Source organism: Molothrus aeneus, chromosome Z (assembly GCF_037042795.1).
Source record: "Molothrus aeneus isolate 106 chromosome Z, BPBGC_Maene_1.0, whole genome shotgun sequence".
Taxonomy (NCBI): domain Eukaryota; kingdom Metazoa; phylum Chordata; class Aves; order Passeriformes; family Icteridae; genus Molothrus; species Molothrus aeneus.
Window position 1 is genome coordinate 29712835 of NC_089680.1, and position 26693 is coordinate 29739527.

At 40.3% G+C, this 26693-nt stretch overlaps 2 protein-coding genes across 2 annotated transcripts in view; one reads left to right on the forward strand and one right to left on the reverse strand.

Annotated features, from left to right (window-relative positions):
- MAP1B (microtubule associated protein 1B) overlaps positions 1 to 9357 on the forward strand; it is a 72171-nt gene extending 62814 nt beyond the window's left edge. Inside the window, exons 6-7 of the mRNA XM_066569081.1 lie at positions 1756 to 1994; positions 4740 to 9357. Coding sequence (XP_066425178.1) covers positions 1756 to 1994; positions 4740 to 4895 — 395 coding nt within the window. The 3' untranslated portion in view covers positions 4896 to 9357. The remainder of the gene's footprint in view (positions 1 to 1755; positions 1995 to 4739) is intronic.
- An 8662-nt stretch (positions 9358 to 18019) lies between these two features.
- The window catches only part of MRPS27 (mitochondrial ribosomal protein S27), a 42779-nt gene continuing 34105 nt past the window's right edge, over positions 18020 to 26693 (reverse strand). Inside the window, exons 8-11 of the mRNA XM_066569398.1 lie at positions 26428 to 26530; positions 24119 to 24261; positions 22507 to 22662; positions 18020 to 18429 (exon numbers count right to left, since the gene is read on the reverse strand). Of these exons, the coding sequence (XP_066425495.1) occupies positions 18190 to 18429; positions 22507 to 22662; positions 24119 to 24261; positions 26428 to 26530 (642 nt within the window). The 3' untranslated portion in view covers positions 18020 to 18189. The remainder of the gene's footprint in view (positions 18430 to 22506; positions 22663 to 24118; positions 24262 to 26427; positions 26531 to 26693) is intronic.

Genomic DNA, 26693 nt, shown 5'->3' on the forward strand with positions numbered 1-26693 from the left:
ACAATTCTCTTTAACATAAATTAATGCAATTTAATATTGTGCGAGGCAAAGTCACTATCTCTTTTTGGATCCTCTTATTACTTTGCTGAATTGATTTTAAAAGCAGCATTTAAAAAAAATTTAACATTAGTAAAAGCATTTTGAGTGAAGTAAGCATGTACATCACACAATCCAGTCTTATGCCATCACTGGTAACTGAATATATAGAAAGTTAATGTAATTTTGAATGTCTGTTATACATTCTAAGAAGCAAAAAATTGTGAATTAGATTACTGAAGGAGGTATTGTGCTAATCGGTTGTTTCCAGCAGACCTTCTTAGGCACTATTTGGGGGACAGTTTGATTTTTCACAAACATCTGTGAGGACTGATGTTTGTTGAAAGCTTCTTTACAAGGAGCAGTTCTAGAATTCAGCACAAACAAACCAGTCGTCAACTGTCCTTAGCTTCCCCATTTTTGGTAGTCCACTGTTCCTTTCTCACCCCATCATTTGCATCTCTGTTAGAAAATACATTTGAAAGCAGCAATGTAGTTATTCTTGCTGTGCATTTCTGCAGCATTTAAGTTCTAGTCATTAGGCAGACTTCTCAGGTATATGCTGGAATAATTTGTAATGACATAAAATTGTAAAAGTATAGCAACAAGTATCATAATCAGTGTTGGTATGTACAAATTAAAATGACATTTGAGATTTTTTTTTAATCATCAAAGATGATAAAATATTTTGTAACAAAACCAATAGCAAAACCTGTCTAAATCAGGAAATCTTATCACTTCATTTGGCATTTTGCCCTGTGGTGAGTGTCAGAACATGCTAGACAACTGTAAGGGAGTTTTCTGGCCTTACACTGTTTGACCCTAAATTGATCATATTGCTCAGATAATTGTTTACCAAGCTTAATCAACACGAGAAAGCTAATAAACCATAAACATTGATCATCTGGGTAAAATTACTGACTGAAACCCGATTTTTAGTTTACACCATGATTTTAGAGCAAAAGATGTGATTTTTTGTGTAATAGTTTTAATGTGTTTACATGTTGCACTTCATTTTGACTGAAGCTCTTAGAACAAGTACTGTATATCCTGTGTACAGCAGCTTCCCCCTACTTTTTGTGATAAGTAGCTTTTTGCAATAAGTAGCAAATTTATGAATGCAAATGAGGATACAGCAGGCAGACAAATACTTGACTGTGTTCCCTGAATTGCTTTGCAACTTCCTCCTTCCAAGTTCCTCTTTGTGCTCATGTGTAGTAGCTTCCTAATGCACCTGTAAGGCAGCCTGAGCACATCAATTGCTATCATGTCTTGCTATGTACCTCAGATTTAAGGACAGCTTCAAATTTTCATGGCCTCCTGTCTGATACAAGATTTTATGATCAGTCATACCCTACACTTTCAAAAAGCTGCCCTTCTTCATCAGGAAAATAATAGCAGTATTTCCTGAATGGTAATTCAGTAATCACAGCCCTGCCTAGTAATTGTTGGATAATAGTAGTATATTACTGGAAAAGGTTCAGCCAAATTTTTGATATATGGTAGTGATTTTTTATTGTATTATATAGTTCCAGTTTTTCAGGTTTTTGCTCCCATTACAATCATAATTGGGGTACAACAAAGCTGTAACTTGCCATTGTATGTAGGAGGGTAATTCCATAATTGGCCACATCTCACCTCAGTGGTTATAACAGTAATTAATAAATGCATGCTTTTAACCAGCCTGTGATATATTCTTTTGTTGTTTGGTTTCCAAAGGACCTGGGAATACTAAGGTGGCAAAATCTACAGCGGTGCCTCCAGGACCTCCAGTGTATTTGGATCTGGTGTACATTCCCAACCACAGCAACAGCAAGAATGTTGATGTTGAGTTTTTCAAGAGGGTGCGGTCATCCTACTATGTGGTGAGCGGGAATGATGCCGCGGCCGAGGAGCCAAGCAGGGCTGTTCTGGACTCCCTGCTGGAGGGCAAGGCACAGTGGGAGAGTAACATGCAGGTAGGCTCTTCATTTCTATCTCAACCTGTTCTCAGCTATGAGAAACTAGAGCATCTCTGGCACAGATGGTGGCTGCCAGAGAATGGGGCCCTGGCTTCGTTTGAAAGACAGGTGTCTGCCAAGAAAGACAGGAACCTCCTTTGGAATGGAGAATATGATGAGAGGATAGAGGACCTGCACCCAACACCTTTTACCCAGACCAATTCTCCCGGTATCTCTGTCCTTCCCAGACAACCCCCAGGTAAAAAGAGAGAGTAGCTAGCTGCACTCTTCCCCTGAGGTGTGGCAACTTCTTTTGCCTTTCTTAAGTACCCCATCATTATTATCTCCAATCAACACATGTGGGAGAAAATTCCTTGCAAGAAAGAAACAAAAGGAAGAATCCTAAACCCCAGCAGGCACCCTGGCTGGGCACCAGTGATGTGTGAAGCACAGAGCTGCACTGCTCTCCCTTCAGACCAGTTCCTGGTTTTTAAAACAGTTAAGAACTGGTTTATAGGGCCAGCTTGGCCATCTCATAATTATACTACACCACATACATGATCTGACTTTGGCATTGTTGCAGTTTTGAGTAGGGAAGAAATGTTTCATACTTTCTAGAGAAATTACATGCATTTGGAAACTTCATGTCCCTTTCCATTATGATGAATAAGTGAAAAAAATATTTGTCTGTAATCTGAAGAGTTATCAGTGCAGATTGCAACCTTATGCTTCTCTTGAAAGCTGCATCTCAGCACTGTGAGAAACAAGCCTCACTCTTCAACATTTTTAAAATTTGAATAAGGGATAAAAGGGACAGTAAACAGTGATGGGTGTGTAGCTGTAGCTAGAGGCACACTGGCTAATCATAGCTAATCATAGCAGCCAGTCACCAGTGGTGTTCCTCAGGGTTCTGTGCTGGGGCCAGTTCTGTTTAATGTTTTTATTGATGACATGGATGAGGGTTTAGAGTCCTTTATTAGCAAATTTGCAGATGACACTAAGCTGGGAGCGTGTGTGGATCTGTTAGAGGGACGGAGGGCTTTGCAGAGGGAATTGGAACGGTTGGAGGGATGGGCAGAATCCAATGGGATGAAGTTCAATAAGTCCAAGTGCCGAGTCCTGCACTTTGGCCACAATAACCCCCTGCAACGATATAAGCTGGGGACAGTGTGGCTGGACAGTGCTCAGGAGGAAAGGGACCTGGGGGTGCTGGTTGACAGTCGGCTGAACATGAGCCAGCAGTGTGCCCAGGTGGCCAAGAAGGCCAATGGCATCCTGGCCAGTATCATGAACAGTGTGGCCAGCAGGAGCAGGGAGGTCATTCTTCCCCTGTACTCAGCACTGGTGAGGCCACACCTTGAGTATTGCGTCCAATTCTGGGCCCCTCAGTTTAGGAGGGACGTTGAGATGCTTGAGCGTGTCCAAAGGTGAGGCTGGTGAGGGGCTTGGAACACAAGCCATATGAAGAGCGACTGAGGGAGCTGGGGTTGTTCAGCCTGGAGAAAAGGAGACTCAGGGGTGACCTTATCACCCTCTTCAACTTCCTGAAGGGTAGCTGTGGTGAGCTGGGGGTCGGTCTCTTTCTCCGGGCAACAACCGACAGAACAAGAGGACACAGTCTCAAGCTGCGCCAAGGGAGATGCAAGCTAGAAATAAGGAGGAAGTTTTTCACAGAAAGAGTGGTCAAATACTGGAATCATCTACCCAGGGAGGTGGTGGAGTCACCATCCCTTGATATGTTTAAAAAAAGACTGGATGTGGCACTTGGTGCCATGATCTAGTTGAGGTATTAGAACATGGGTTGGACTCGATGATCTTAAAGGTCTCTTCCAACCTAGAATTTCTGTGTGATTCTGTGTGAAATAATACATAGCTAATCTTATGTACTTTTTCATTGCATTAGTCAAATACATATTCATAAAGATTAAACATATTCAAACATTTCTTTAAACTTGTTTACATGTTCCAGGGATTCTTTAGCTTGGTTCAACCCCTGACCCATCTTTTTAGAGTACATGCTGTAGTCATGGATGTGATTTTGAGAGTCGTGTCTCACTTATGTGGTTTCAGCAGGCAACAGTGATAGTTGAAGGGTCAGTGGCAGGGGTCTTTACATCTGTTCCTCAAATGTTATCTGACCATGCAGACCGTTTTAGCTATTTCCACAAGTATTTTAAATCAACATCAGCTATTTCACAAATTCATCTGTTTTTCTCACTTCTGTCAGTTAGTTATAAAAACAAAGACATCAGTTATTATTTCACAACTACAGTTACTTCTGCAAAAGTTAACACATAGCATCCACTTTAATATTTTGTGAAAGCTTAAACTATAATTTATGTTTATCACACTAAAATATACAAGTTACACAGGGACCAAGACACTGGCCACAAAAAGCTGACAAATTATACTATATTAAATGCACGTAAAAGTGATTACAAATTGTACTATATCAAAATTGTGGTGATTAATAATAATTTGCAAAAGCCAATACATAACAGCGAAAGCCAAGAACTACATAGTTATTTATAACACCACCTTACAAAACCAACATTTTATTTTTATAAACCTTATTTTCAGTCATTCTATCTTACCTACATGTTGATTTCTTTTTATCCATCCATTTATTCAAGTATTTATTGCATAAAAATTCACTCTTTCCAAAAGGGAAACATACTTGTTGGCTGGGGCTTCTTGAAAAGACATTTTACATATCAACTGTTTCTGTGGTCCATTCAATAGGACTTTTATTTCATGTTGCAGGTGACTTTAATCCCAACCCATGACTCAGAAGTGATGAGGGAATGGTATCAAGAGACCCATGAGAAACAGCAAGATCTCAACATCATGGTTTTGGCAAGCAGCAGCACTGTTGTTATGCAAGATGAATCTTTTCCTGCATGCAAGATTGAGCTGTAAGAACAAGACCGTGCATCACAAGATTAAACTGTGTTTCCAGAAATTCTTCAGTTTGAAAAACACCTTTCCTGAAAATTCAAGTCATCTATTTCAACTGCTGAACTATATACCTGCCAAATGCTATACTGTGTCACAGTGATGCAAGTCACTAATATTTTTCAGTCTTTGTTGGTTGCTAAGGGAAATAACAGTCTTCCCATAGTAGAGTACAAATTACTGCGAAAATACAGATCAGTTGCATCTCCACTGAACATTTTGAAACCATGCACTAGCAACCCCAATTGACTTTTGCCAGGTAGAGGCATTTGCCCTCTAAAGAAATACAAAGAGAGAATGAGAGAGAGGGGTAGGAGGAGAAAGTAGTATATTATTAGGTCTGCATTAGTCTCATGGCAATAGATGTATCGCTTACTAGAGTCTGCTTATGTTCTCACATGAGAAGAAAGTCTTAAATTTTTATCAATTTGAGCTATCACTATGGGGATCCTTTTTTTAAAGAATTAAGTTAGCTCAAACATAAAAAGAAAGAGAACATGGCTAGGAAGGGATGTATGACCTAATCACTCATCAGCAGCTTTCCACTTTAATTTGAACTCTGCATACTGACACACCCTAACAATCATAGGCCAAATATGCATGTAGCCTGCACCCCATCCAGAAGTCTAAAACCTTTCTTACAACATGCAGAATTGTTGGTCTAAGGCATGCTTCCAGTGAAAGCCCACTCACTCCAGCCAGAACTGACCAGTCCACATGCTTGAAAACACCCATGTCCACTGTCGATTAACTAAAGCAAAATACCAAAGCGGTCGGGAGTACATACAGTAGACAATTTGCCTTAGAAAGTGACTTGAATGTACAAAGAAACTTGATGCACTTATTTTTTAATGCTGAGACAGCAAATTTATAAAACATCTGTGTAGGATCATAGTTACACCAGTAAAGAAGCGTGAATATGCATGTGTGGTATTAGGAACTTATCTGACTGGTCAAATGGTTTGGTGCTATGAATTACATATACTAGTTATGTGAACACTTCACAGATGCACCTGGACAGCTCAACAAGGCAAGATGAGCTTTTTTTTGAAGGCTCCTTTTGTACTGTGGAAGCAAGATAGAAGTGGTGTCTAGTATCAGAGTTACAAAATTTAGTGAAACATTCAGAATGATGGAAATGGTTACCTGTGAGCCTGTACAGTATTCAGCCTTCCTTTGTCCTACCTGATTTCATTTGTTTAATTTAAGAGTGAACATGGGAACAAATGTACAGAAGCCTTTCTTTTTAGTGCTGCATGAACTTTTAATACATGACTTGTAACAAACATTTTCATTTACAGGTAAATGCAAAGAAAAATTTTTCAGGTGAAGGCATTCTTTTTAGTAGTTTTGTAAGATAAATGAGTAGTGTTGTTTAAGATTCTAGTGAGAATTGATATTGAGGTAAAATTTATTGAAAACAGTCAACTGTCAATACCTTTTTCAGGAGACGGGTATAGAAGGATACCCTCATAAAATTATTCTGTTGATGGTGACAGAAAATGGGATTTGAGAAGTTGATTGCCCAATACTTAAAAGGTTATAACTTACATTCTCAACTCTCACAAGATCTTGGAAAAGGATAGAACAAGCAATAAGCAAAAAGTCCCTTCTCTTCCCTTTTCCTTCCCTTCCTTTCCATTTTCTTCCCCTTTGCTTTCCTCTTTCCTCTACTCTTTCCTTTCCTCCTCTCTTTCCTTTACTCCTCTCTCCTCCTCTCATTTCCTCTCTTTTTACTCTTTCACATCCTTTCTTCTTCCTCTTGTTGCCTCTTCCTTAATATTCTTTTTTTCTTCCTTTTCTTTCCTTCTTCATGCCTCCATTCTTTTCCTTCTCTATACTGTTTGCAGAGGAACAGCACCACTGCTCTGTGATTTAAGACAGTTTGGATTTTTTAGTCTCAGAAATTTTACCCCAATTAAAAAAATCTTGTTGCATTGCAGAAGATCTTCAAATCTGAATTTAAGAAGGTGTAAAGGCCTACAGCATGGAGTTACGTGCTGGTTGTGTGAATCACCATTATGGCTGTTAAGTTTTACAATGTAGTGAACTATGACCTCATTTTCTCTACTTATAATTTATTTCAATTTTACATTGTTAGGATATTTTTGTTTAATAGGTGTAAGTTTGCACTCCTAATTTTTATGAGGGTTTTTTAATACTGGTTTAGGGTCTTGTAAATGTGGGCTTCTCATGCCCATTTAATGCTGTGAATTACTGTCAGTGGTTGAGGTTTTGATTTATTTTTAATGTCTTCTCTTTTTTTAGATTTCTCTAGCAATGCTGTGTTATTTATTGCTATACCTTTTAAGTAGTTACGAATAACTCAAAGTGACTACGGCACAAAAGGCAGATGGAAATGTATTGTGAAAACAAGCATGTTTGCTGGGCTCATGTAATTCACTTAAAAATGCTTTTGTAATACATAGTCTACAAAGATATGGGATAACTTTGCAGACTATGTTGTATAATTTTGCAGGTATGTTCTGCAGAATTTTTGGCAGAACAGTTGTACTGTTTCTACAATTTTTTCTGATTTGTCTATTATATAGTTCAGAATTCAAACCTTTTGAGTGGGTGGGAACAGATTTTCTGATTTTCTGACAACACCTGACATGGTTTGTATCTCTGCTTTGGTAGAAAATTGTTTTAAGTACAGCAGTGGTTTTGTGACTAATCTCACTTATGCCACTCACTCCTGTGAATCAGGAGCAATTTCACTACTGTCAGGGAAGTTACAGTCATCTGATCCTACTGTAAATTAAATTGGAATCAAGCCTTAAATATGCCCAAGCAAATTTAGGATGGCTGAAACATTTGTTTTACTTCTGAAATAATAATTATAATTAGACACATGTACATTTGCTTTTTTTGCTGCTACAAGAATATTAAAACCATGGTCTGGCTATTCTGAGGTATTGTAATGCCTGTTCCATCCACTCCCTTCCAAATGGCAATGGCACCTAGATTCAACACTGCGATGAGCTCCTCCATTGGCTCCTCTTGCCCTTAATGACTTTCCTGCCTGTGGATCTAATCTACCTGTGCTAATCCTAGTACTACACAACTAGTTTAGTGTAACAGTCATCAAGATGTACTGTGTACATTAACGATGAGTGCTGTTGATCAGCATAGATTTCTAGGAGCATGGTTTGTTATTGATTACTCTAATTGTAAAGATTCAATATCTGAGTGCAAAGAACACTCCATTTCAATGATGGTATTACCCATAACAGCATTCCCAGTCATGATCTTTATGCTATTAATATAATGCTTCATAATTCAATGAAGAATTAACTTTGGGGATCCCATCCCACTCTTGAACTTGGACAGGGCCTCTCTTGCATGCCTTTTCAAAGTCCTGTGGTGGGCCTGACTCATTGACCTCTATTTTCACCCCATCTTTCATAGAAATCACTTTTGATTTTTTTTTTACTTATTTTACATACTGTGGTGAATGGAGATAACTGTGTATATGAATGTTGGGGTTTTTTTAATTGTCTATGATAGCTTATGCATTTTAGGAGAGTTCTGGTACTCTTTTACTAAGATTTAATAAATTTGTTAATTGAATTTTCAATCCCTCCCAACACAAGCAAATGAGTTCCAAGGAGCACTTGCTGTGCATTTGGGACATTTCTGTCATGCGCTTCTCTTTGTTCATCTGTCGCCAGAGGTTCTTGCTCAGTAATGATGTTTATGAGAGAAATAGTAATTTTCTTGATCTGGATTTACTAGAATATGAAAAAATACTATGTTTACACTTGAAAGAAAAGCTTTCATCATTTCACTTAATAATTGAACAAAACACTAAAATCAACTAGGTGTAAGCATTTCTTAGAATGCAATTATATTATTCACCTGGTTTAAAAATGTTTGCTATTTTAAATTTGAAAAAAAAAGAAAAAACTCGTGTTTGTTGTGACTTTACAAAAAAATTCTAAAAAAAAGAGTAACTAAATAAAACAATAGCATAAAATATAGAAAGAAAAAAACTTAAGAAGCAGCTTCTCTCTACTAGGCTAACTAAGTGCTCCAGAAGGCAGGAGCTACCTCTTCAAGACTGGGCTGTAATCTCAATGTAAAAGACAAAATCTGAAATATGCTTTCACGCATTTGCATGCAGCCATTATCTTCCAAACTATGGAAAGAAAGTCTTGTGGCTGGCTGAGAAGCACCTCACACACCTCCTCTCTCTTGTTCTGAATGGTGTTTGTGTCAGTCTGCAGCTGTGTATGGTATTATGTCTTATAATCCTGCATCACTTCTATTCTATCCAGTCATATCTAATGTAGAAAATTAGTTTCCAGTGAAAGTAATATGTAGTGCTTTTATGATATTTGTGTGCAATATCCCCTCTTCCATTGAGGATATTTGATGTAAAGGAATCAAACTCAGTTCCACAATAAAATACAAAAGTGCTAAAGTGGTGTTGACATGTTTCTTGTCTTTGTGTATGTATGTATTTTTAAGTTCTCTCTTTCTCTTAGTCATGATTACCTAGTCTATGGGTTTTTTTTTTTTTTCTGAAGATCAGTGATTATTTGAATGCCAGACAAATCCCAATCTCTCTTTAGTAATTGGAAGATAAATGTGGAAGGGTACTTTTATCTTGTGGTGTAAAACATTACCATGATGTACCATGACATGGCTTCTCTTTGTTGTTCTCATTCCTGTATTCCTCAGCAGAATGAGAAAACACCTCATTTTCAGTAAGTACACAGTCACAGATGATGCCAAATAAAGTTATATGAAACTGAGCCCACCATGAGGTCTTTTCCAAAGTTGTAGCAGTTCAACAAGAGTGTGTAGCTTGTCTGCAGTAGTCATGGACCCTTCCTGACCATCATTGCCAATTCGTCTTGGTTGGAGGGGACAGAGTATGTGGGGAAGCTGAGCCCTCAGTTCAGTTTTTTACTCTATAAATGTTAGACTTCCTCTACTGCTGTTGAGGGAGGCTGTAACATCAGGCTTTCTGCCTTTGTAGTGGCTTGCAGCAGTCAATGGTGATGGTATGAAAGCAGGTAAAGACTGGAGCAGCAAAATGCAAGGGGTGCTCATTCCCAGGAGAAGCAGAGGTCCTGTGGGATTTCCTCCACCCTCAGACAGAAGTCCTCTTTTGCAGGCCCTTATTCATCTCCGAAGTCCAAGGGTTTCTTTCTCGCTTCTTATGATGGTAAGAAATGCTGTACTTTGCTTGAATTGGGCTGAGCATGGTGAAATAGGGAAAAATGGTGGCTAGATAAGGGAAGTCAAGTGCTGCAAATCTTATAACTCTGCATATGAGTATATCAAGGTTTTCTAAGCTTTGTGGTAAGAGTAACTGATGCTACTTAAGATATATTAAAATGACTGTGCAAGGGAGACCAGGTCAAGCTTCAATCCCAGTCATTTACTTGCAGCTGCATAGCAAATTTCTGGATTTTCATAGCTGTAACAGGGTCCAGGCCTGCCTGGTATGTGGTGTTTGGCTTGTTGTTTCTAGATGACAAATGAAAGCTTTCTTCAACACAGCTTAACAAATTCAATCAGCTTATGAAGTATTATTTCAGATTCCATGGGAACATGGTGGTTCCTCAGACCTTTTTAGTCTATAAAAAATGGGGGATCTATCTTGTGGCATCCTAGACCGGTAGACTATTCATTCTTGATTTCTAGTGTTCTGAGGATAGGAGGAAATTTTAGCTTTTCATTGTCCCCAATGTCTTGGTTTGAAAAGACAGGTGTCTGCTAAGGAAAGCAGGAGCCTCCCTTGGGATGGAAAATGTAAACCCCCTCCCTCCAAATTATTGTAATTTTGAAATTAAGGGGCTCTCAGGCAAGGTTCATAAAAATAAAAATGCAGTAATACAAAACAACACGGACAGAATCAGAATATTACCAGGGTGCTGGTAGCAGTCTGATTAGATGTTGGCTGCAGTCCTCCTGGAGTGACAGATGTGGTTCTGTTGAAACAATGAGCCTATAGAAAGGGAGTACATTTCCTCTGAAGGTCCAGTGGCAGTGTAGATGGGCCTGCTCTTCCTCTGGGAATCAAGTGCAAAAAAGCTGCTCTGGTGTTCCAAGTCTCAGATTCTATCCAAGTAGGAATGCTTGGCTCCTCCCCATGGGCGGAGCATCTCACAATGGGATGATGTAATTTTACCAGTCATACAGTGACTCTCAATGGCCCATTACCAGAAGATATGTCCCTGAGGGAGGATTGGTTGTTGAAGAGATATAGAAAAACTGCCCCACCTGGTTTTAACAGGTGGCCCAAATAACAGAAGATAACTGCCCCACCTCTAAGAGATGGCAACAGAATACACACCCCTGGCCAGTCCTGCATTTGCAACCTAAGACACCCAGGATGTGGCAAAAAAGAGGTGTTGAAGGGTCTCTGATTAACAGCTACAGTGACATGCCATAGATCCAGCTTCTGCCCAACATTGCAACAAAACTCCTATGATGCTTTCTAAAGCATCTCTGAGCTCATAAGCATTTCCCATGTCCTTAATTCAGCAAGCAGTTTTTGACTGCTGCCTGCTGTCATAGTCACTATTCATCTTCCACAGTTGTGACTAGTCTGCACTAGCACGTACCATCCTCTGTTGTGCTGTGTGTGCCTTTGACACCATCTCCCACAGCACACTCCTGGAAGAGCTGGCAGCCCTCAACTTGGTCAGGAGCACCCTTTGCTAAGAACTGGCTGGATGGCCAGGCCCAGAGAGTGGTGGTGAACAGTACTGCATCCAGTTGTGCTCTAGTGGTGTCCCACAGGGATCAGTGTTGGGGCCAGTTCTATTTAGTATTTTTATTGATGAATTTGATGAGGAGATTGAGTCTACCATGATCAAATTTGCAGATGATACCAAGCTGGAAGCGAGTGTCAATCAGTTGGAGGGTAGGAGGGCACTGGAGAGGGACCTGGACAGGCTGGATTAATGGGCAGAAGCCAAGAATATGAGGTTTAACAAGGCCAAGTTCTGAGTCTTGCACTTTGGCTACAACAGCCTCAGGCAGAGCTCCAGGCTGGGGACAGAGTGGCTGGGCAGTGGTCAGGCAGAAAGGAATCTGGGAATACTGACTGACAGCAGCTGAACGTGAGCCAGCAGTGCCCAGGTGGCCAAGAAGGCCAATGGCATCCTGGCCTGTGCCAGCCATAGTGTGGCCAGCAGGAGCAGGGCAGGGATTGTCCCCCTGTACTCAGCACTGGTGAGGCCACACCTCAAATCCTGTGTCCAGTTCTTGAGCCCTCAGTTTAAGAAGGACATTGAGGTGCTGGAGCATGTCCAGAGAAGGGCAACAAGATTGGTGAAGGGTCGGAGCTCAAGCCCTGTGAGGAGCAGCTGAGGGAGCTGAGGTTGTTTAGCCTGGAGAAGAGGAGGCTCAGAGGGGACCTCGTCCCTCTCTACAACTCCCAGAAGGAGGGTGTAGCCAGGTGGGAGCTGGACTCTTTTCCCAGGCATCCAGTGACAGGGTAAGAGGACACAGTCCTAAAGTGCATCAGGGGAGGTTTAGGTTGGACATTAAAAGGTATTTCTTCACAGAAAGGGTGATCGATCGGGCATTAGAATTCCCGGGGAGGTGGTGGAGTCACTTTCCATGAAGATTTGTCCATCACCTGTGCTTGTGAATCACACAGAAAAGATAATTGAAATATCTGGAGCTTATGCCCTAATACAAACAAAGCTAAACATACATAACAATGCCTATATGCACTAGAGTTACATCCTCTGTACCTGTTAAGGTCCAGAAATTAATTTTGATTGAGCTTTTACAAACCTCATGTTATTTTACCGCTGCTCACCTGTGCTACTTTCCTAACAGCTGAAGGTAAACTGAACCACCAAGTCAATTAAATACTTAATATGAACCCTCCTTGTGAGTGCAAGTCAGTGTACCCAGACAGAGTTTACAGTTTCCAAAGATGAAATTATACCAGGAGTTACCGTGTGTAAGGATCAGAACAGGCTTGAAAATTTCTTTGCCCAAATCACTTAAAGGAGGAATTGTCAAAATTTGCAATAAGCAAGATATATTGAAAGCTGAATTTTGTCATGTGCTAGTCACTGGAGCTCTAATTCTAAGATTATTTCTGTACCTGGGCCATTTTAAATTTCGAATCGGTAGAATGGACTTGAATTCATCAGAAAGGTTTAAGAGTAGCATGACTCAGTACTATGTAATTGCTAGCTAAGTTCAGTGACAACTTTGATTTCTGTGGGGACACTGATGCAGAGTAGGTGGCACAGTTTTCTACCACATTTAGCATCTAAAGTTACTTTTGAATTAATGGTTTGTCACTAATTTTTGACCTATACTTCATTCTCCATGGTTTTATTGTGAAAGAGTCACTGTCACAAGTTCATGTTGTCAGCAGTATAGCAGTAGCTTCTCTTCTACAGTTGAAAAGCCTTTTCCTCATCTCAGAAGTTCCTATCATTAAATTTCCAGAAAGGTAAATTTAACTCTACTCTCCACAGATGTGTTCAAATATTCAAATATAATTTGCAGGACCGAATAGTAGTTTGTACTGACCCAGGAACCTCAGGAACTGTAGTTTAAACTGACCCAGGAACCTCAGCAAAAGTGGATGCTGTTCAGTGGACCACATATTGCATCCTTTTAAAATCAGTGGTGCAATTCCCTTTTGTGACTGTTGACTCCAGCTTCCCAAGGAGGCAGGGGAAGAGAGGACACTTGCTAACCTGTGTCCCAGACTGTCTTCCATCTGTCTCAACAGCACAGTGATGACTGCTCAGGCCAGAAATTCCCTTGTAGCAGCCAACCTTCACCCAAAGCTGGTAAGCATCATCATCCTAGTCCTATCGTTTAAGGGTGACCAGAGAACTCTGGGATGGGCAGGCAAGCAGCTGGGACAGGCCACTTAGGGAAGGAACAGGTGCTTGACACCAGCACTGTGTGTAGGACACAACATATGACCCAGTCTGAAAGCATCTTGTAACTTTATCTTGGCAAGGTCAGGTGTTACCATAAATAGGGCCCATCTGTGCAAGGCTTCTGGCAACATTTATTTGAGCTGCAAGGGTATAAATATGTAATTCTCTTCTTGTGAATAATGGATAATGACCTTCAGTGCTTTGCTGGAACGGTTCTGCCAGTAACACTGGCAGTTACGTATTTACTTGCCTCAGCAGCAGCATATTTGGTGTCTGCCATGGGTTTGAATTGGGATGCTTTTTTTCTTCTAAGAGCAGCCAAATTCTTACCAACATACCAAGCAGGTTTTGCGTTTGTATTGGCCTCTGTTTCTTTTGGCTAGTATTGTTGATGGGTCTCTCCCAGACTCAGAAAAATACGGGAGAGCTGTTCACACTGGCATGTGCAAGTCTGGCAATGCTGTGCCACACACACTACCAGAGTCAGGTATTATTTGGGCTGCTTATCACAGCTATCACATTGACTACGCAAGCCAATGCATATAGCAATAGGAGATTTTCCCCTGCCTTTAGCAATAAAAACACCAGAAGAATGAGCAGGGAAATTATTCAAAAACTTGCAAGAAAAAAGATGCAGTACTTTGATTTAGAAATATACTGACAAGGGGAAAACTGCAATAACTTTAATCCTAATCACAGCTGTAGTTAAACGAAAACAGGATGCGAAGGAACATTTCCAGGAGAGGTGTTCCAAATATATGAGCTAGTGTTACTGCTAAGAAAGATTTTGGTATGTCCCCTCCAGGAAGGATTTAGCCAGTCCTATTCATGTATAGAAAGGTCTAGACAGCTGTCTGAAACAGGACAGCAAGAACCAGAAATGCTTCAAAAAGCATTGAGAGTACCCTAGCATCCTAGTAAGAAAGTGCTCATTGGGTTGTGAGCTTGCATCAAACATCAAATCAAGCACCAGGGAGCAGGACTGGCGGACTCAGAGTTTTTTGTGTTTGTAGAGCACAAAGCTGTTTTTTTAATACGCATATATAAAAACACATCCACACTCTTCCCTTAGCATCAGAGCTCACATTTAAGCAGCAGCAGATCAAAAGAGGCTGTATGACTTCCCTGCCCCTCCTCCTTTTAAATGTGGACAGCTGCATCACAGCAGGCGACGGCAAACACAACAGAGCACACATGGCTGCAGGCATCTGGACGGAAAGGCTTTTGACTACTTGGGGCCCAGTTTCACTCCTAGGTGCTGCTTCAAACTTCTTTTTTAGAAGTAATTCAGCAAGCAGGTAAAAAAACAGATTCTGTGTGCAACATGATTTATGCAGGGGGGCAAATAATCAAGTCTTAGATTTCCTGGGGTGGGAATGAGAAAATCAGGTAAGTTAAGCCAAGTTAGCTGATATTGTGTTGATTTTTCTTGCTGTTGCATTTGGTACAGAGCTACTGTGTCTTCCTGGGGAAGACGAACAGCACTGAACAGCACTGGGCTCTGAATTAGCCTGTCTCACTTGTCTTACTGTTGACCTTGCTCAAAGCCAGCAGGTAGGAGAGAGCACCAAAGAGGAGAGTACCTTCTTCCCCTCCCTCCAGCTTCATTTGCTAATACATGTTTTGAGCATCTTGAGATTCAGCTGTACCCACGGTCCTCAAACCACAGGGTGCCCAAGCACTTGGTACGCCAAGCTGCTTGCACCACTGAGATGTGGCTGCAGGGCAGAGACATGGCTAGCCTCCTTGGAAAAGGATAACAAATAAATGTGAGATGATACATAGGAGGAACTCAAAGGGAATCACAGGTGAGATCAAAAAGGGAGTAGCAATGAGGATTGCTGGAGAATTCAGGAGGGTGCAGGTACACATATTGGACATGTAAGGATTTACTAAGTGTGAAAACACTTTGACTAGACAAAACATTAGAAACTGGTTGCTGTTGAGACCATGGTGAAACCTATGGTGGGGAGGAGCAGGACAGTAGCTACTGGACCATGGAGAAATATTTAGCTGGGGCCTAAGGGGAAGAAGGTCCCTAGTATGCAGCTGGTCCAGCTGGTCAAAGTGTCAAAAGTGGCATCTCACTCAGGGTGATACCAAGGGGACAGATAAATGTGAGGGCTTGGCTTTTGGTTCATGTCACAAATAATCTGGATCCTCTGCTCTGGATTCTCTGGTCTTGGGTTTGATATCCTTCATCTGGCCCCATGAATCTGATTTGCTGCCTGCAAAGCATTTTGCAAAGAAATGCCCTTCTCTCAAGGACAGTGAGGGATATGAGAGGAAACTGGTGAAAAGGCAGAGAAAGGTTGTACCTACTGGTTTATGCTTTGAACTGTTGTCAGAGAATTCCAACCCACAGGCCTGGAGTAAAACTAAGAGGCAACCTATAATATTCATTAGCAGGCTACTCAGAGCTCACAGGAGGATTTTTTTTCTCCTATTGCTGTAATAGTTAAGTCTAAATAAATGGGAAGGGGGGGCAGTTGTGGTGGAAGTGAAGCCAACTCTGTGAGACAGCAGGGATACAGCAGCTGGCAGCTTGCTGGAGCTCAATTAGCATTAGCAGCCCGGTGTATCTACCAGCAGGCTGAGGGAGGGAGAGTGGAGGTGCCCACGAAACAGGCTCCTTGTGCTGCCAAGAGGCCAACAATAACCAAGGAGAAATGTGTAAAATTGTGGTGTAGTGAAGATCCCAAGAGATGATGCCTGTAGAGAAGAAGCTCATACAGGAATTTGGATGCAGGAGTGATTGCAAAACCTTTGGAGCTACACATCATGTTCTGAAACTAAATAACTGAAATAGTGGTCAGGGAAGGGATACTCCATTCTCTTGTGTCCCAATTAGGAGTGACTATGACCTTTTTAAAACGATTAGTTTTAAGGAAATTGTTCTTAAGAGTGTATTTGGCATTCTACCCTTCCTTACGGCTCCCTAACTTCTCCTAGTAATCCAACAGCATTTAGACCAAGAAAGAGAAAAAAAATTCAGGAGACTTTTCTCAAAAGTTTTCCAGGAAACTCCACTGCTAGGCAAGCCAAAAAAATCATCCACTTACCTGTCTGGAGACAGCACTCTCTTGTTGCTCTATGGGATAAACTACAGGAGATGCTGACAACATGGGGTCAGGGACCTTAATATCAGGTTTCCTAGACATGAAAGAGCAATCAGGCTCTGAGTGTGTTTGCTGGGAATTCTAAGAAAGGTGTCTGGTGTATTTAATGTATGCTTTCCTACACTTAAAACAAGTTCACAGGTCTGCAGCATGTTCCTACTGGATTTACAGTGGGGTTTGTGATGTGAGTTTTATCACTGCAAAACTACACAGATGCACAATAAAACTCTAAATGCTTATTTAGACCCTGTGGTAAAGCATAGTGAGACAACAGTGCTGCTGCCTTAACAAACTGCAATTACAGCATGGCTGTTGCTCAGGTCTCCCTGTTTTAAAGGATCTTGCCCCACTGTGCACTCCAAAAAGTTGCTGGCTGCAGCTGACAAGATTCAGTGGGAATGTATGAAGAGATGGATGCTGATGCATCACAACCACAATCGATGCACTATGATTCTTTCCTGCCTTGCCACTTCCCTGTGCTCTTGTGAATAACTACATTGTTTTACTGATTTGAAGAATGGGGCATGGGACCGTGAAGGGAATTAGGTCAAAAACCCCATGAAACAGTGCCCAGAATATAAAAGGAAAGTGCACTGCAGTATGAGGCTCCTTGGTGCGTGCCGAGGTGATTGCACATTTCTCTAGTGACTAGAAACAGAGCAAAGCAGCACCAGTAAATGCAGAAATTTCTAACATCCTTAGAGTAAAGACACATCTGAATGCATATTCAAGTGCTAACTCACTAGGCTGAAACTCCTCGTGGTTTTAAAAATAGTCTAAAGTTAGGCTTCCTACCTTCCTACTCCATACATAGAAGCTTGAATTTTCCAAATGGGTTGGGAAAAAGAACCCAATCAATATATGTTAATCCTCTTAGTGTCTGCAGTTCAGAGTAGCAAAGACATTCTTTCCTGTGAGAAACCCCTTCAGAAACAACTTGTGTTTGAAATTCTTCCCTTTTCTTCTTTCCACCCTTCTAGACCTTTCATTACAGGCAAGCTACTCCTTATGTCTTTGTTTCTTTGTGTTGTCTCTATCCCATCTCTTGCCTGGTTAATGGTAGAAAGAAAACACATCATATACAGGATGAAGATTTCTAAACCACATGTGCTTTACTTCAGGAAACAGAGAAAATGGGATGCTTAATTTGCATATAGCAGTCACACCTGCAGCATGATTGAACTGAAATAATAATAATGGTAAGCACTTCAGCTCACTGACAGAGGAGTGCATACCACTGCATTCCTAGTTCCAGTACTAAGCAGATGCTTTAGCTAGCTTCCTAGCTTCCATTTCCTGCTTAGCCTGTTCTCTCATCTCTCTTTCTCTCTCAATGAGAAGTACTTGTAGTTCTTCCCACTTCTTGAGGTTCTGCTCATATTTTGCAATGTCTTCCACTTCACATTTTGGCAGTTTCTGCTTGACAAGTTGGGTGGTCAGGGTTAACAGGCTTTCAGATTCAACCTTGCCAAGTGAATGCAGTTTGGAGTACAGCTCCTGTCAGAAAAAAGAGATTTGGTAGGAGTGTCAAGGTGAAAGCCAGTCAATCATAAAACAATCAGACACAAAATACTTCTCTACAACCAACATATCACTGAATTATTATTATTAGTAGTAGTAGTAATAGTAGTAGTAGTAGTAGTATTGCTGCTGCTGTTATACAGGCCAGGTTACTATCACAGAGAAGTGTTTCAGCTGTGGTAGTTGCTACCATTTCTTGAAATGTTAACCTCTAGAGCATTTGTCTTTATAGCAACAAAACTGAACCAATGAAATTTCATTTTCGTTAACTATTCAAACTCTCTTCTTTTTCCAAGTTCAGTTATCTGGTATTAACAAAGATCAGCTCTTCAGTCAACCACAATAAATATTACTTAGACACCTTGGGTTTGTGTCTTGCCTCAAAACCAACTGCAAGATTTCAGCCACACTGCCTGCATCAGCATCCTTCCCAACAGGTGCACATCACTTCAAATGTTCTCCTTCCAACTGCATACTAAATAAATCCCATAATTTTTCTTCCCAGCTTACTGTGTCTGAGGTGTGACTACACTTACACAGATTATACAACACTGCTACAGCAAGTGATATTTTTTCAGTGATGTTCTACAAGCAAAGCCTCAGAAAGGAACTCCAGTTTTCTTTCTTTTACTTTTATAAGCTTTTACTTATATAGATTTCCTGCAGCATAAAATGTTAATACACGTAAGATGATGAATCATCCAGTGATACTATTTCTGGCTTTCTGTGATCTTTTGTCTGATGGCTCCTTAACATTCTGATTAATTGCCTTGAAAGTGCAGATACACAACCAAGGAGAAGATAATACAGCACTGGAAAATTCTTTATGCCTTGTTCACTCATTAGGTGAAAACACATTTTTCCAATTCTTCTTTCAAATAAAACACTTTACCCAGTCCAGCACTTGCAAAAATGTTTAAAGTAAGTATGTGTTCTAATGAAAGGTACATCTGTATTTTCTTCATTTGAGTGAAACTCATTTTGCATTGTAGTACAATGGTACGAAAATGTGAGGATCATTCTCCTCCAAACAAAATGGCAGTTCTAGAGCCATGCAGATATCCATACTTCCAGTTATCACTGAAAGTTTATGCACTATGCAGCTGATCCACAGTGTTCCTCTTATCCAGGCTCACACTGGCAATAATCTGAAAATGCATATCCCCTCAGCTCCTACCTGGAAGCTCTGCCTTGTTCTTAGGCAGGAAACTATTACGTCCCCTCTCAGGCCCTCCACTTCTCTCTCCCTCAGCCAACACTACTGCAGGCTTTGCTGTGCTTTACCTTGAAGGTCTGCACTGGACAGACAGCAGATTAAAGACTTTAAAATACTAGACAGCAGGTCTGAGTGGCTTGCGTATTTGGTTCTGTCTCTTTTTGATTTTATGATAAAGAATGAAGACAAAGCCAATGTCTTCAAAGCCAATGGACTAAAACAAAACTCAATAAATTATTTAGGTGTATTAGTCTCAGTAGGTACACAAGGCATCAATGAGAAAACTGAACAGACTGTACAGCTTCGGTTTGGGGAAGAAACTTGACAACTATGTTCATAGATTAGATATGTAACTAGTTTAGATCATTCACACTCTTCCTATTAAACTCTACCAAGGATGTGCTGAAAAAGGGCTGAACTTAAAACACAGGAAATTGGAATACAGAAAGGCAATAAACTGTAAACTAGAAGGTCTTGTTTCCTAAGCCATTACTGGTATCACTGGTATCCTGGAATACTTCCTGCTATTCTCTACATTCATAATATTGATTTAGGAAAGCAGGCTGTATGTCCCACAGGTACCAAAAAAGCACTTCCTTAAATGGTTAAATCATAATTTTTATAAGCAGTCTCCACAGCTCTGCATGCAGACAAGTTAGGGAAGAGGGTGCATTGCTTTTGGAGAAGGTATTCCCAGCATTTATGCGACAAAATGTTTGCTGCCTACTGATCATTGACACAGATGGAAAGAATTGCCTGAAGAACATTATAGTGAGCAGTGAGCCTCAGCATACATCTGAAAACAGGTAATTACAACCCAAATGAATGTCAGAGTCTAGATTACAGCTCTAAAAGCTCTTCTTTTTCTGAAAAGAGCCAAATGCCCTCAGGTCCTCTTTTTTTTTAGTGGAAGCAAAGACAAGTATCCGTATCTTTTAGACTTCCATGCCTTTTTCAGGAACTTCAAAAATGGTTGTTCTGAAGGTTGGTACGAAACACAGAGGCCATTCCATGGAGTACCATGGAGGAGCATGTGTATGTCTGAAGCAAACCCATATGCTTTTGCCTGCATTCTGAGGTGTATGATTTGTGAAGCAGAATTGGGAGTGCAGGAGGCAGAAGCAATTGGATCTAAGGTCAAGGAGAAAGACTGGGGCATCCCGGCTAATTAATGCAGGGCTGGACAAAGTGCAAATGAATTTTTCTCAGCACCAGAAGTGCAAACCCTCTGCTGGGGTTACACAGAAGGGGCAGATGATCTGTGCTGGGACAGCAGCCAGGAATGCACACATCACTAGGTTGACTCAGAGCTGCCACTTTCCCTCACACTTGTAGGATCTGTAGTGCACCATGAACTACACCTGTAAGTGTCCCAGGGCACAACTGGGAAGAGCCGCTGTGGCTGGCCTAATGGATTTAACAGAACAATCTAGGTACTCCTTCAGGCTTGGCTGAAATGGCATTCTAACTCATGAGCTCATTTTCTCATTCACACAACCAGAGATTTTGGCTTATCACTGCGGGATGTCTAGATGTCACATGGTGGCTAGGTCTTTCTAATATTCAGACTTTCCTGGTCAGATTTTAAACACTGGGACTAGTTTTTTGGCCAAAGGTCACTCACTGCCACACCAGGGAATGTCTGAATTGGAATTAATTATGAAATTTGTGGAAAGGTTGAGCAGAGAAGAAAACTAGGTTCTTGGCACTAGTCCCCAATTTGATATTCAGACCTAATTGTGAGCACTCTGCATTATTTTCTTCAAGGCTAGACAAAGGATAGACAATAACAGACACATAAAAAACTTCTCACTCCTTTCTTCAAAGGACGCTTGTGTTTACCCAATTCACTGAATTTCATCCAGGCATTAATTACCATATGCTGAATACCCACTGATTCCCAAACACTTCAATTAAAAAGTTTTAACTGCCTACAACACAAGTTTAATATCTAAAGATTAGTGGCAAAGTTACATAAGTAAAAATCAAAGGAGAAGTGTATGCATGTGTGAGCTGAAACCATAGGACACTAGTCTTTTAACTTTCGAAATTTCTTTAGAACAGTCTGTATCCAGCACAGCTGTCCAAGGTCACAGCCATCCAGCAGAAACAATGGAAACTGATGGGTTATGGAAAGAGCACTGCTCCTGGAACTGTAAGCCAGCTAAGTTTCAACCTGAAGTACTTGATTTTTACCACAGCACAAATCAGAGTTGATAATGTAAAATTATCTCATTTAGCTAATTTTGAGATGATCAAATAAAATCAGATGATCAAATTAAATGCACTTATTATATAGATGTGTCCTAATGAACAGCCTTCTGTGTTTCTTAATGTTATCAACATGATAACAATCTAAAGATAAAAGGAAGGTGATATGAACCTGATTTAATTCTCCAGTCTGAAAGTATATTCCATCCATACAACATAATTATAATGTACACAAATGGACAATAAATTCAGGGCAGTCTCACATCCATTACAATTTATTTTAATGAGCAAGAGCCCACACAAGGTCAGATAATGGCTCTCTAAAGACATACTTTTGCAAACAGGACTGGAGTTATCAATTTCATGTATGAAAAGTGAAGATAAAATTCCAGCAGACAGACAAAAGACAAGTAGCCTTGAGCATTATGTCTTTGTAGGCTGCTGCTTCATGTTTGGAGAAGTGAAAATGTAAGGTGACATTAGTTTCAAAAATGCCGAACAGAACTCCTGATGCACTGAAAGGGTGTCAGTCTACCAGCCATAGTAAGTCAGCATCTCTATTTTCTAGTATGCATCACAGCGATGTACCACAGCTTAGAATATTTAGAGAAATTAAACTGTCTTACCTTGAATTGGCTGTAGTACTGAGGTATTTTAGATTGCTCTGTTTCTTCTGACTCTGCACATTGTGACTTCTGCTCTAATTTTTTGGCTTCTTCAGCAGATTCTGCATCAGGTTTAGCTTCGAGGACCAACTGCAAAATGGTCTCCAAGGCATCAATCTGAACAATAAAATTTGTCATGGTTAGAATCAAGTGTTTCGGATTCACTAAGTAATACAACTGTCTAAGTAACACAACTGTCATGCATTCAAACAACTTAATGAATTACCTTGTATTTTGAGATGACTTCTGTATATGCTAAACAGAAAACCAAATTCTAAAAGGAAATGAGACAATCTTGGAAGAATTTTGTACTGTGCTTGGGATCTTGGAGTGTGTGGCTCTCAGTCAATGCATTGCTTTTTGGGCTCTACAACTGGGTATGTACAGAGATGCAGCATTAGGAAAGAATCAGCAAGAACCCTCTTTTACAAGTTCTTAGCTATTCACCGAAAATAGTAAAAAGTACCTCTATACAGATAGCATTTCTAGGTATTAATAGCATTTACTATTTTTAGAGTATCAGTATGCAGACAGATAGAATCTTCTATGGACCTACAGTACCAGAGACATACAGCCCTGTTTCAACACCAGGATGTTCATCTACAACCCAGAGCAAGATGAGGAATTCCTGAGTTCCTCAGAATTCAGGAAAAAAAATCACAAGTATATTAAGCTGAGTTCTTCAGACTTGAAGTAAGAAAGATACCTCCAAAACCACACACCTGAAGAGGTAACTCAAAACTGGTGGAAGTCGCAGATGTGACCTGTCTTGGACTGTCCAGTATTATACTGAGAAGCTTCAGAAAATAGAGCAATAGGTAGGAGTACCTGCTGAGCAGTGCCCCAGACTTCTGCTTGTCAGGGGACACTGCAAGTTTAGCAGTGACATGAGCAAAAGGGAGGCTCCCATCATCAGGGACACCATCAGGAAAAAGTAATGAGAAGGAGATACCTCAGTGATGTTACTATGCTCCAGCCCATGTGGTAGTGGCAAACTAAGTTACTCCTAAGCTGTCTGATTCTAAGCCCCAAGTCCCTTAGGTAATGCCAACCTAATAAATGGATTGAATCTAGCCATCCTCCCTGACTGAGGGCAGTACAAACCTTCTAGAAATCATTTTGTCGGCTTTTTGGACCAGTACTACTCAGAATATCATCTGAGGGCACAGAACACATACAATTAGCCTTAAGAGCAAGATGTGACAGTTCATCCTCACTGCTAAGAAATATGTCTCTGAGTAGTTTCAAAAACTTGAGAAACAAAGGTGTCTTTTCATCCACATGTTTCCTCTGACACAGACACAGGTGTCTCTAAAAGGAGGGCAAGGCTTAGAAAACTTAAATGGTCTGTGGCAGTAGCACACACTCATTGCCAAGGACATGCCAGTAGACATTATCACTGGCTCATCAACTTAAGCACTGATTCTGTTCTAAACATTACTTCTGTCTTGCAAAGGCCTCTGAAATTTGCAGGGCATATTTTCATTAACAAGGCACAGAATTCACAGGTTTTACTGATGTTTGTTTTGTATGAAATTCCCCTTGTTCAGTGGGTTATAGCCTTTATACTTACAGCCTCTTTACAGATTTTGATGTCCCCTGACAATGAAGCCACATTCTCCATCACTTGCACAGCTCTATTCAAATACCCAGGTGTCCACATCAGTGGCATTAGATTGTATACAGCTCTTAATCCTTTTGTCAACTCCACCTTCCCTGTGATAAAAACACACTTTATTGTTAGTGTTTCAATATCTGAATCTTAATGGAACTTGCTTGTATAGGCTGGCTCTGGTTTCTAGCAGTAACAGCAAGTGTCTTGGCTCCAGTGGTAAAAACAACACACTTATACAAAGTTGCTCTGATAGAATTTCCATGACTCTAATTTTATTAATGTGCTTTTTTTTTTTTTGCTCAACTTCATCTAATTATGTGCATGTTTCTGGTACCTCCTCATTCCTCCTCACCCAAAAATTTTGCCCAGATGGAAATCAGAGTAAATGGCCAGGTTTATGGTTGTCAGGCTTTGTAACAGCAGCTTGTAGAAGGATGCCCGAAGATCTCAGACAAATGTCTCCTTAGTTTTCAGCCAACTGTGGAGCATGTGTGCACTAAATCTGATTCCCTAAGATTTACCTCTGTGGTTTCTAGGGTTTACTCACCCATAACAGCTCATGTTATGGCTAAGTGCTCAGCTTACTACCCCTGTTTCTGCTGAGGCTTCCCAAGAGGAAATACAGGACACCTGGCAAAAAGGAAATTCTGGTTCTTCATATAAGACAATCTGTGCCACAAGGTGTTCATTGATTTTAGCAGGACCTGTGATGTACTGCACCACTTGCAATGTGGTTTTTCTTCTGAGTAATTACTTGAGATCATGAAACTCCTGCATAACAGAGGAAACACACATCACATCGTAGTAGATGCAATTTACAATAATTGTCACTCTTGGGCTTTGATTTTGTTATTGTCAGCAAAACAGGTAATACTTCTTCAAGTGTAGCTTACAGGAGTTGTGTCCAAGCTCTCAATCCAATTTGCACTCTGGCTATAATAACACAAAACTATGAGAGATACCCTCTTTACATGGAAGAGAACAGTTTAGGAAAAGCAAGGTAATAAGTGCACAGACAGAGCCTATGGACCATGGCTACAGTAAAACAGCGGAGGTGCTTGAGGCCACTCTGTGCCTGTAGACATCTTTTACTCTCTCAGAGGTCAGTTCCATTAGTGTTGGCAAGACTTTGGAATACGTGACATAACAGCAAATAGCTTTTGATCCACTGAATATCAATGTCATGGACCAAGCACTATTGCTCTCAGACAAGAATGAAGCGCATTTCTGAAATACAGGCACTATTCCATCAATCTATATGACATTTAAAACTCTCCAAACTGAATTCCAACTGCACAGCAAAGTCCCTGTTTGTAACAGTATCTCCACTGGATTACAAACTACAGTGCTATGAAAAATCCTGCTTTCAAATTAGTTTTCACATTTATCCCTCTTTTTGACTGAAAATTAATTTTTTGTTTTACAGCCATGATAAATACGAATCAGCATCCTACCTCTGCCAACACACATCATATTTTGAGGTGACATTTGAAGAACAAATTCACTTTTTATTACCCTCAATAATGCAGTAATGAAACAAAAATTTACAACAAATTGTTGATACTTCCTAGTAAATAGCCATTCTGTAGAGAAGAACAAAACCTATCTATACCATATTCCACTAAAGAGTCAGAAGAAATTCAAGAATTGTTTGCCCATTTCCCTTCCCTTCAATTCTGAATATACTCTGATCTAACTTCTCTTTAATACTATATAGCAAGTTATTAACAGCAAAGACTTCTTAACAGATACAGGACAAAGGCACTGCTATCTGCTGTTCACAACCCCAACATTCACTTTACAGTGACTAGGAGAAGTTCTAAACATAGTGTTTTCCAGGGTGTGCTCTCCTATCTCATAAGGCTTAAGATATTTTATTAACCAGAAAAAGAGTCAGTTGTCCATAACCTTATATTGTGTGTCATAGAAATCTGTACTTTAGGATATTTTTTTTTAATTTGTCAGTCAACCAACAAACCAATCCAACTGCTATTTATTTAAGAATACCTTCTCTCTTTCAGCATCTAACCCAAACATGCAGGGAGCCCTAAAATTGGTTCTGAAGCTGTCTGATGAATCAAATTCAAATCAGTTCTACCCTCCAGGCCTACAAAATAGGTTCACTTGTAACTCTGAAATTGTCCTCCCACTATTTCTTTTTTCCTTTGCCATCTCCTTGATTACATTTTAATAAAACAAAGATTCAAATTTAATTCAGACACTGAAGACAAGAGGGGAAAACTGACAATGAGGGAGGTAAAACTTACCAAGGAATGCATAGCCATAGAGCTGGGAACTAACACCCACAGTGTTACTTTGCTTTAGACCCGTAAGCAATAGCGAAGCTCCAATATTTCTCTCTTCTTCCCACTGCAAATAATTCATCAACTAAGTAAGTGCTCCTTTAACAAACACAAATAGAAAACGGCAGCAAAGACAGCATGCATGGCTTTCATCACATCTTAGCAATAAAGTAAAGAATGATTAAATATGCCCAGTGTTCAGTTACAGCGTATCTGTCCTGAGGAACAGT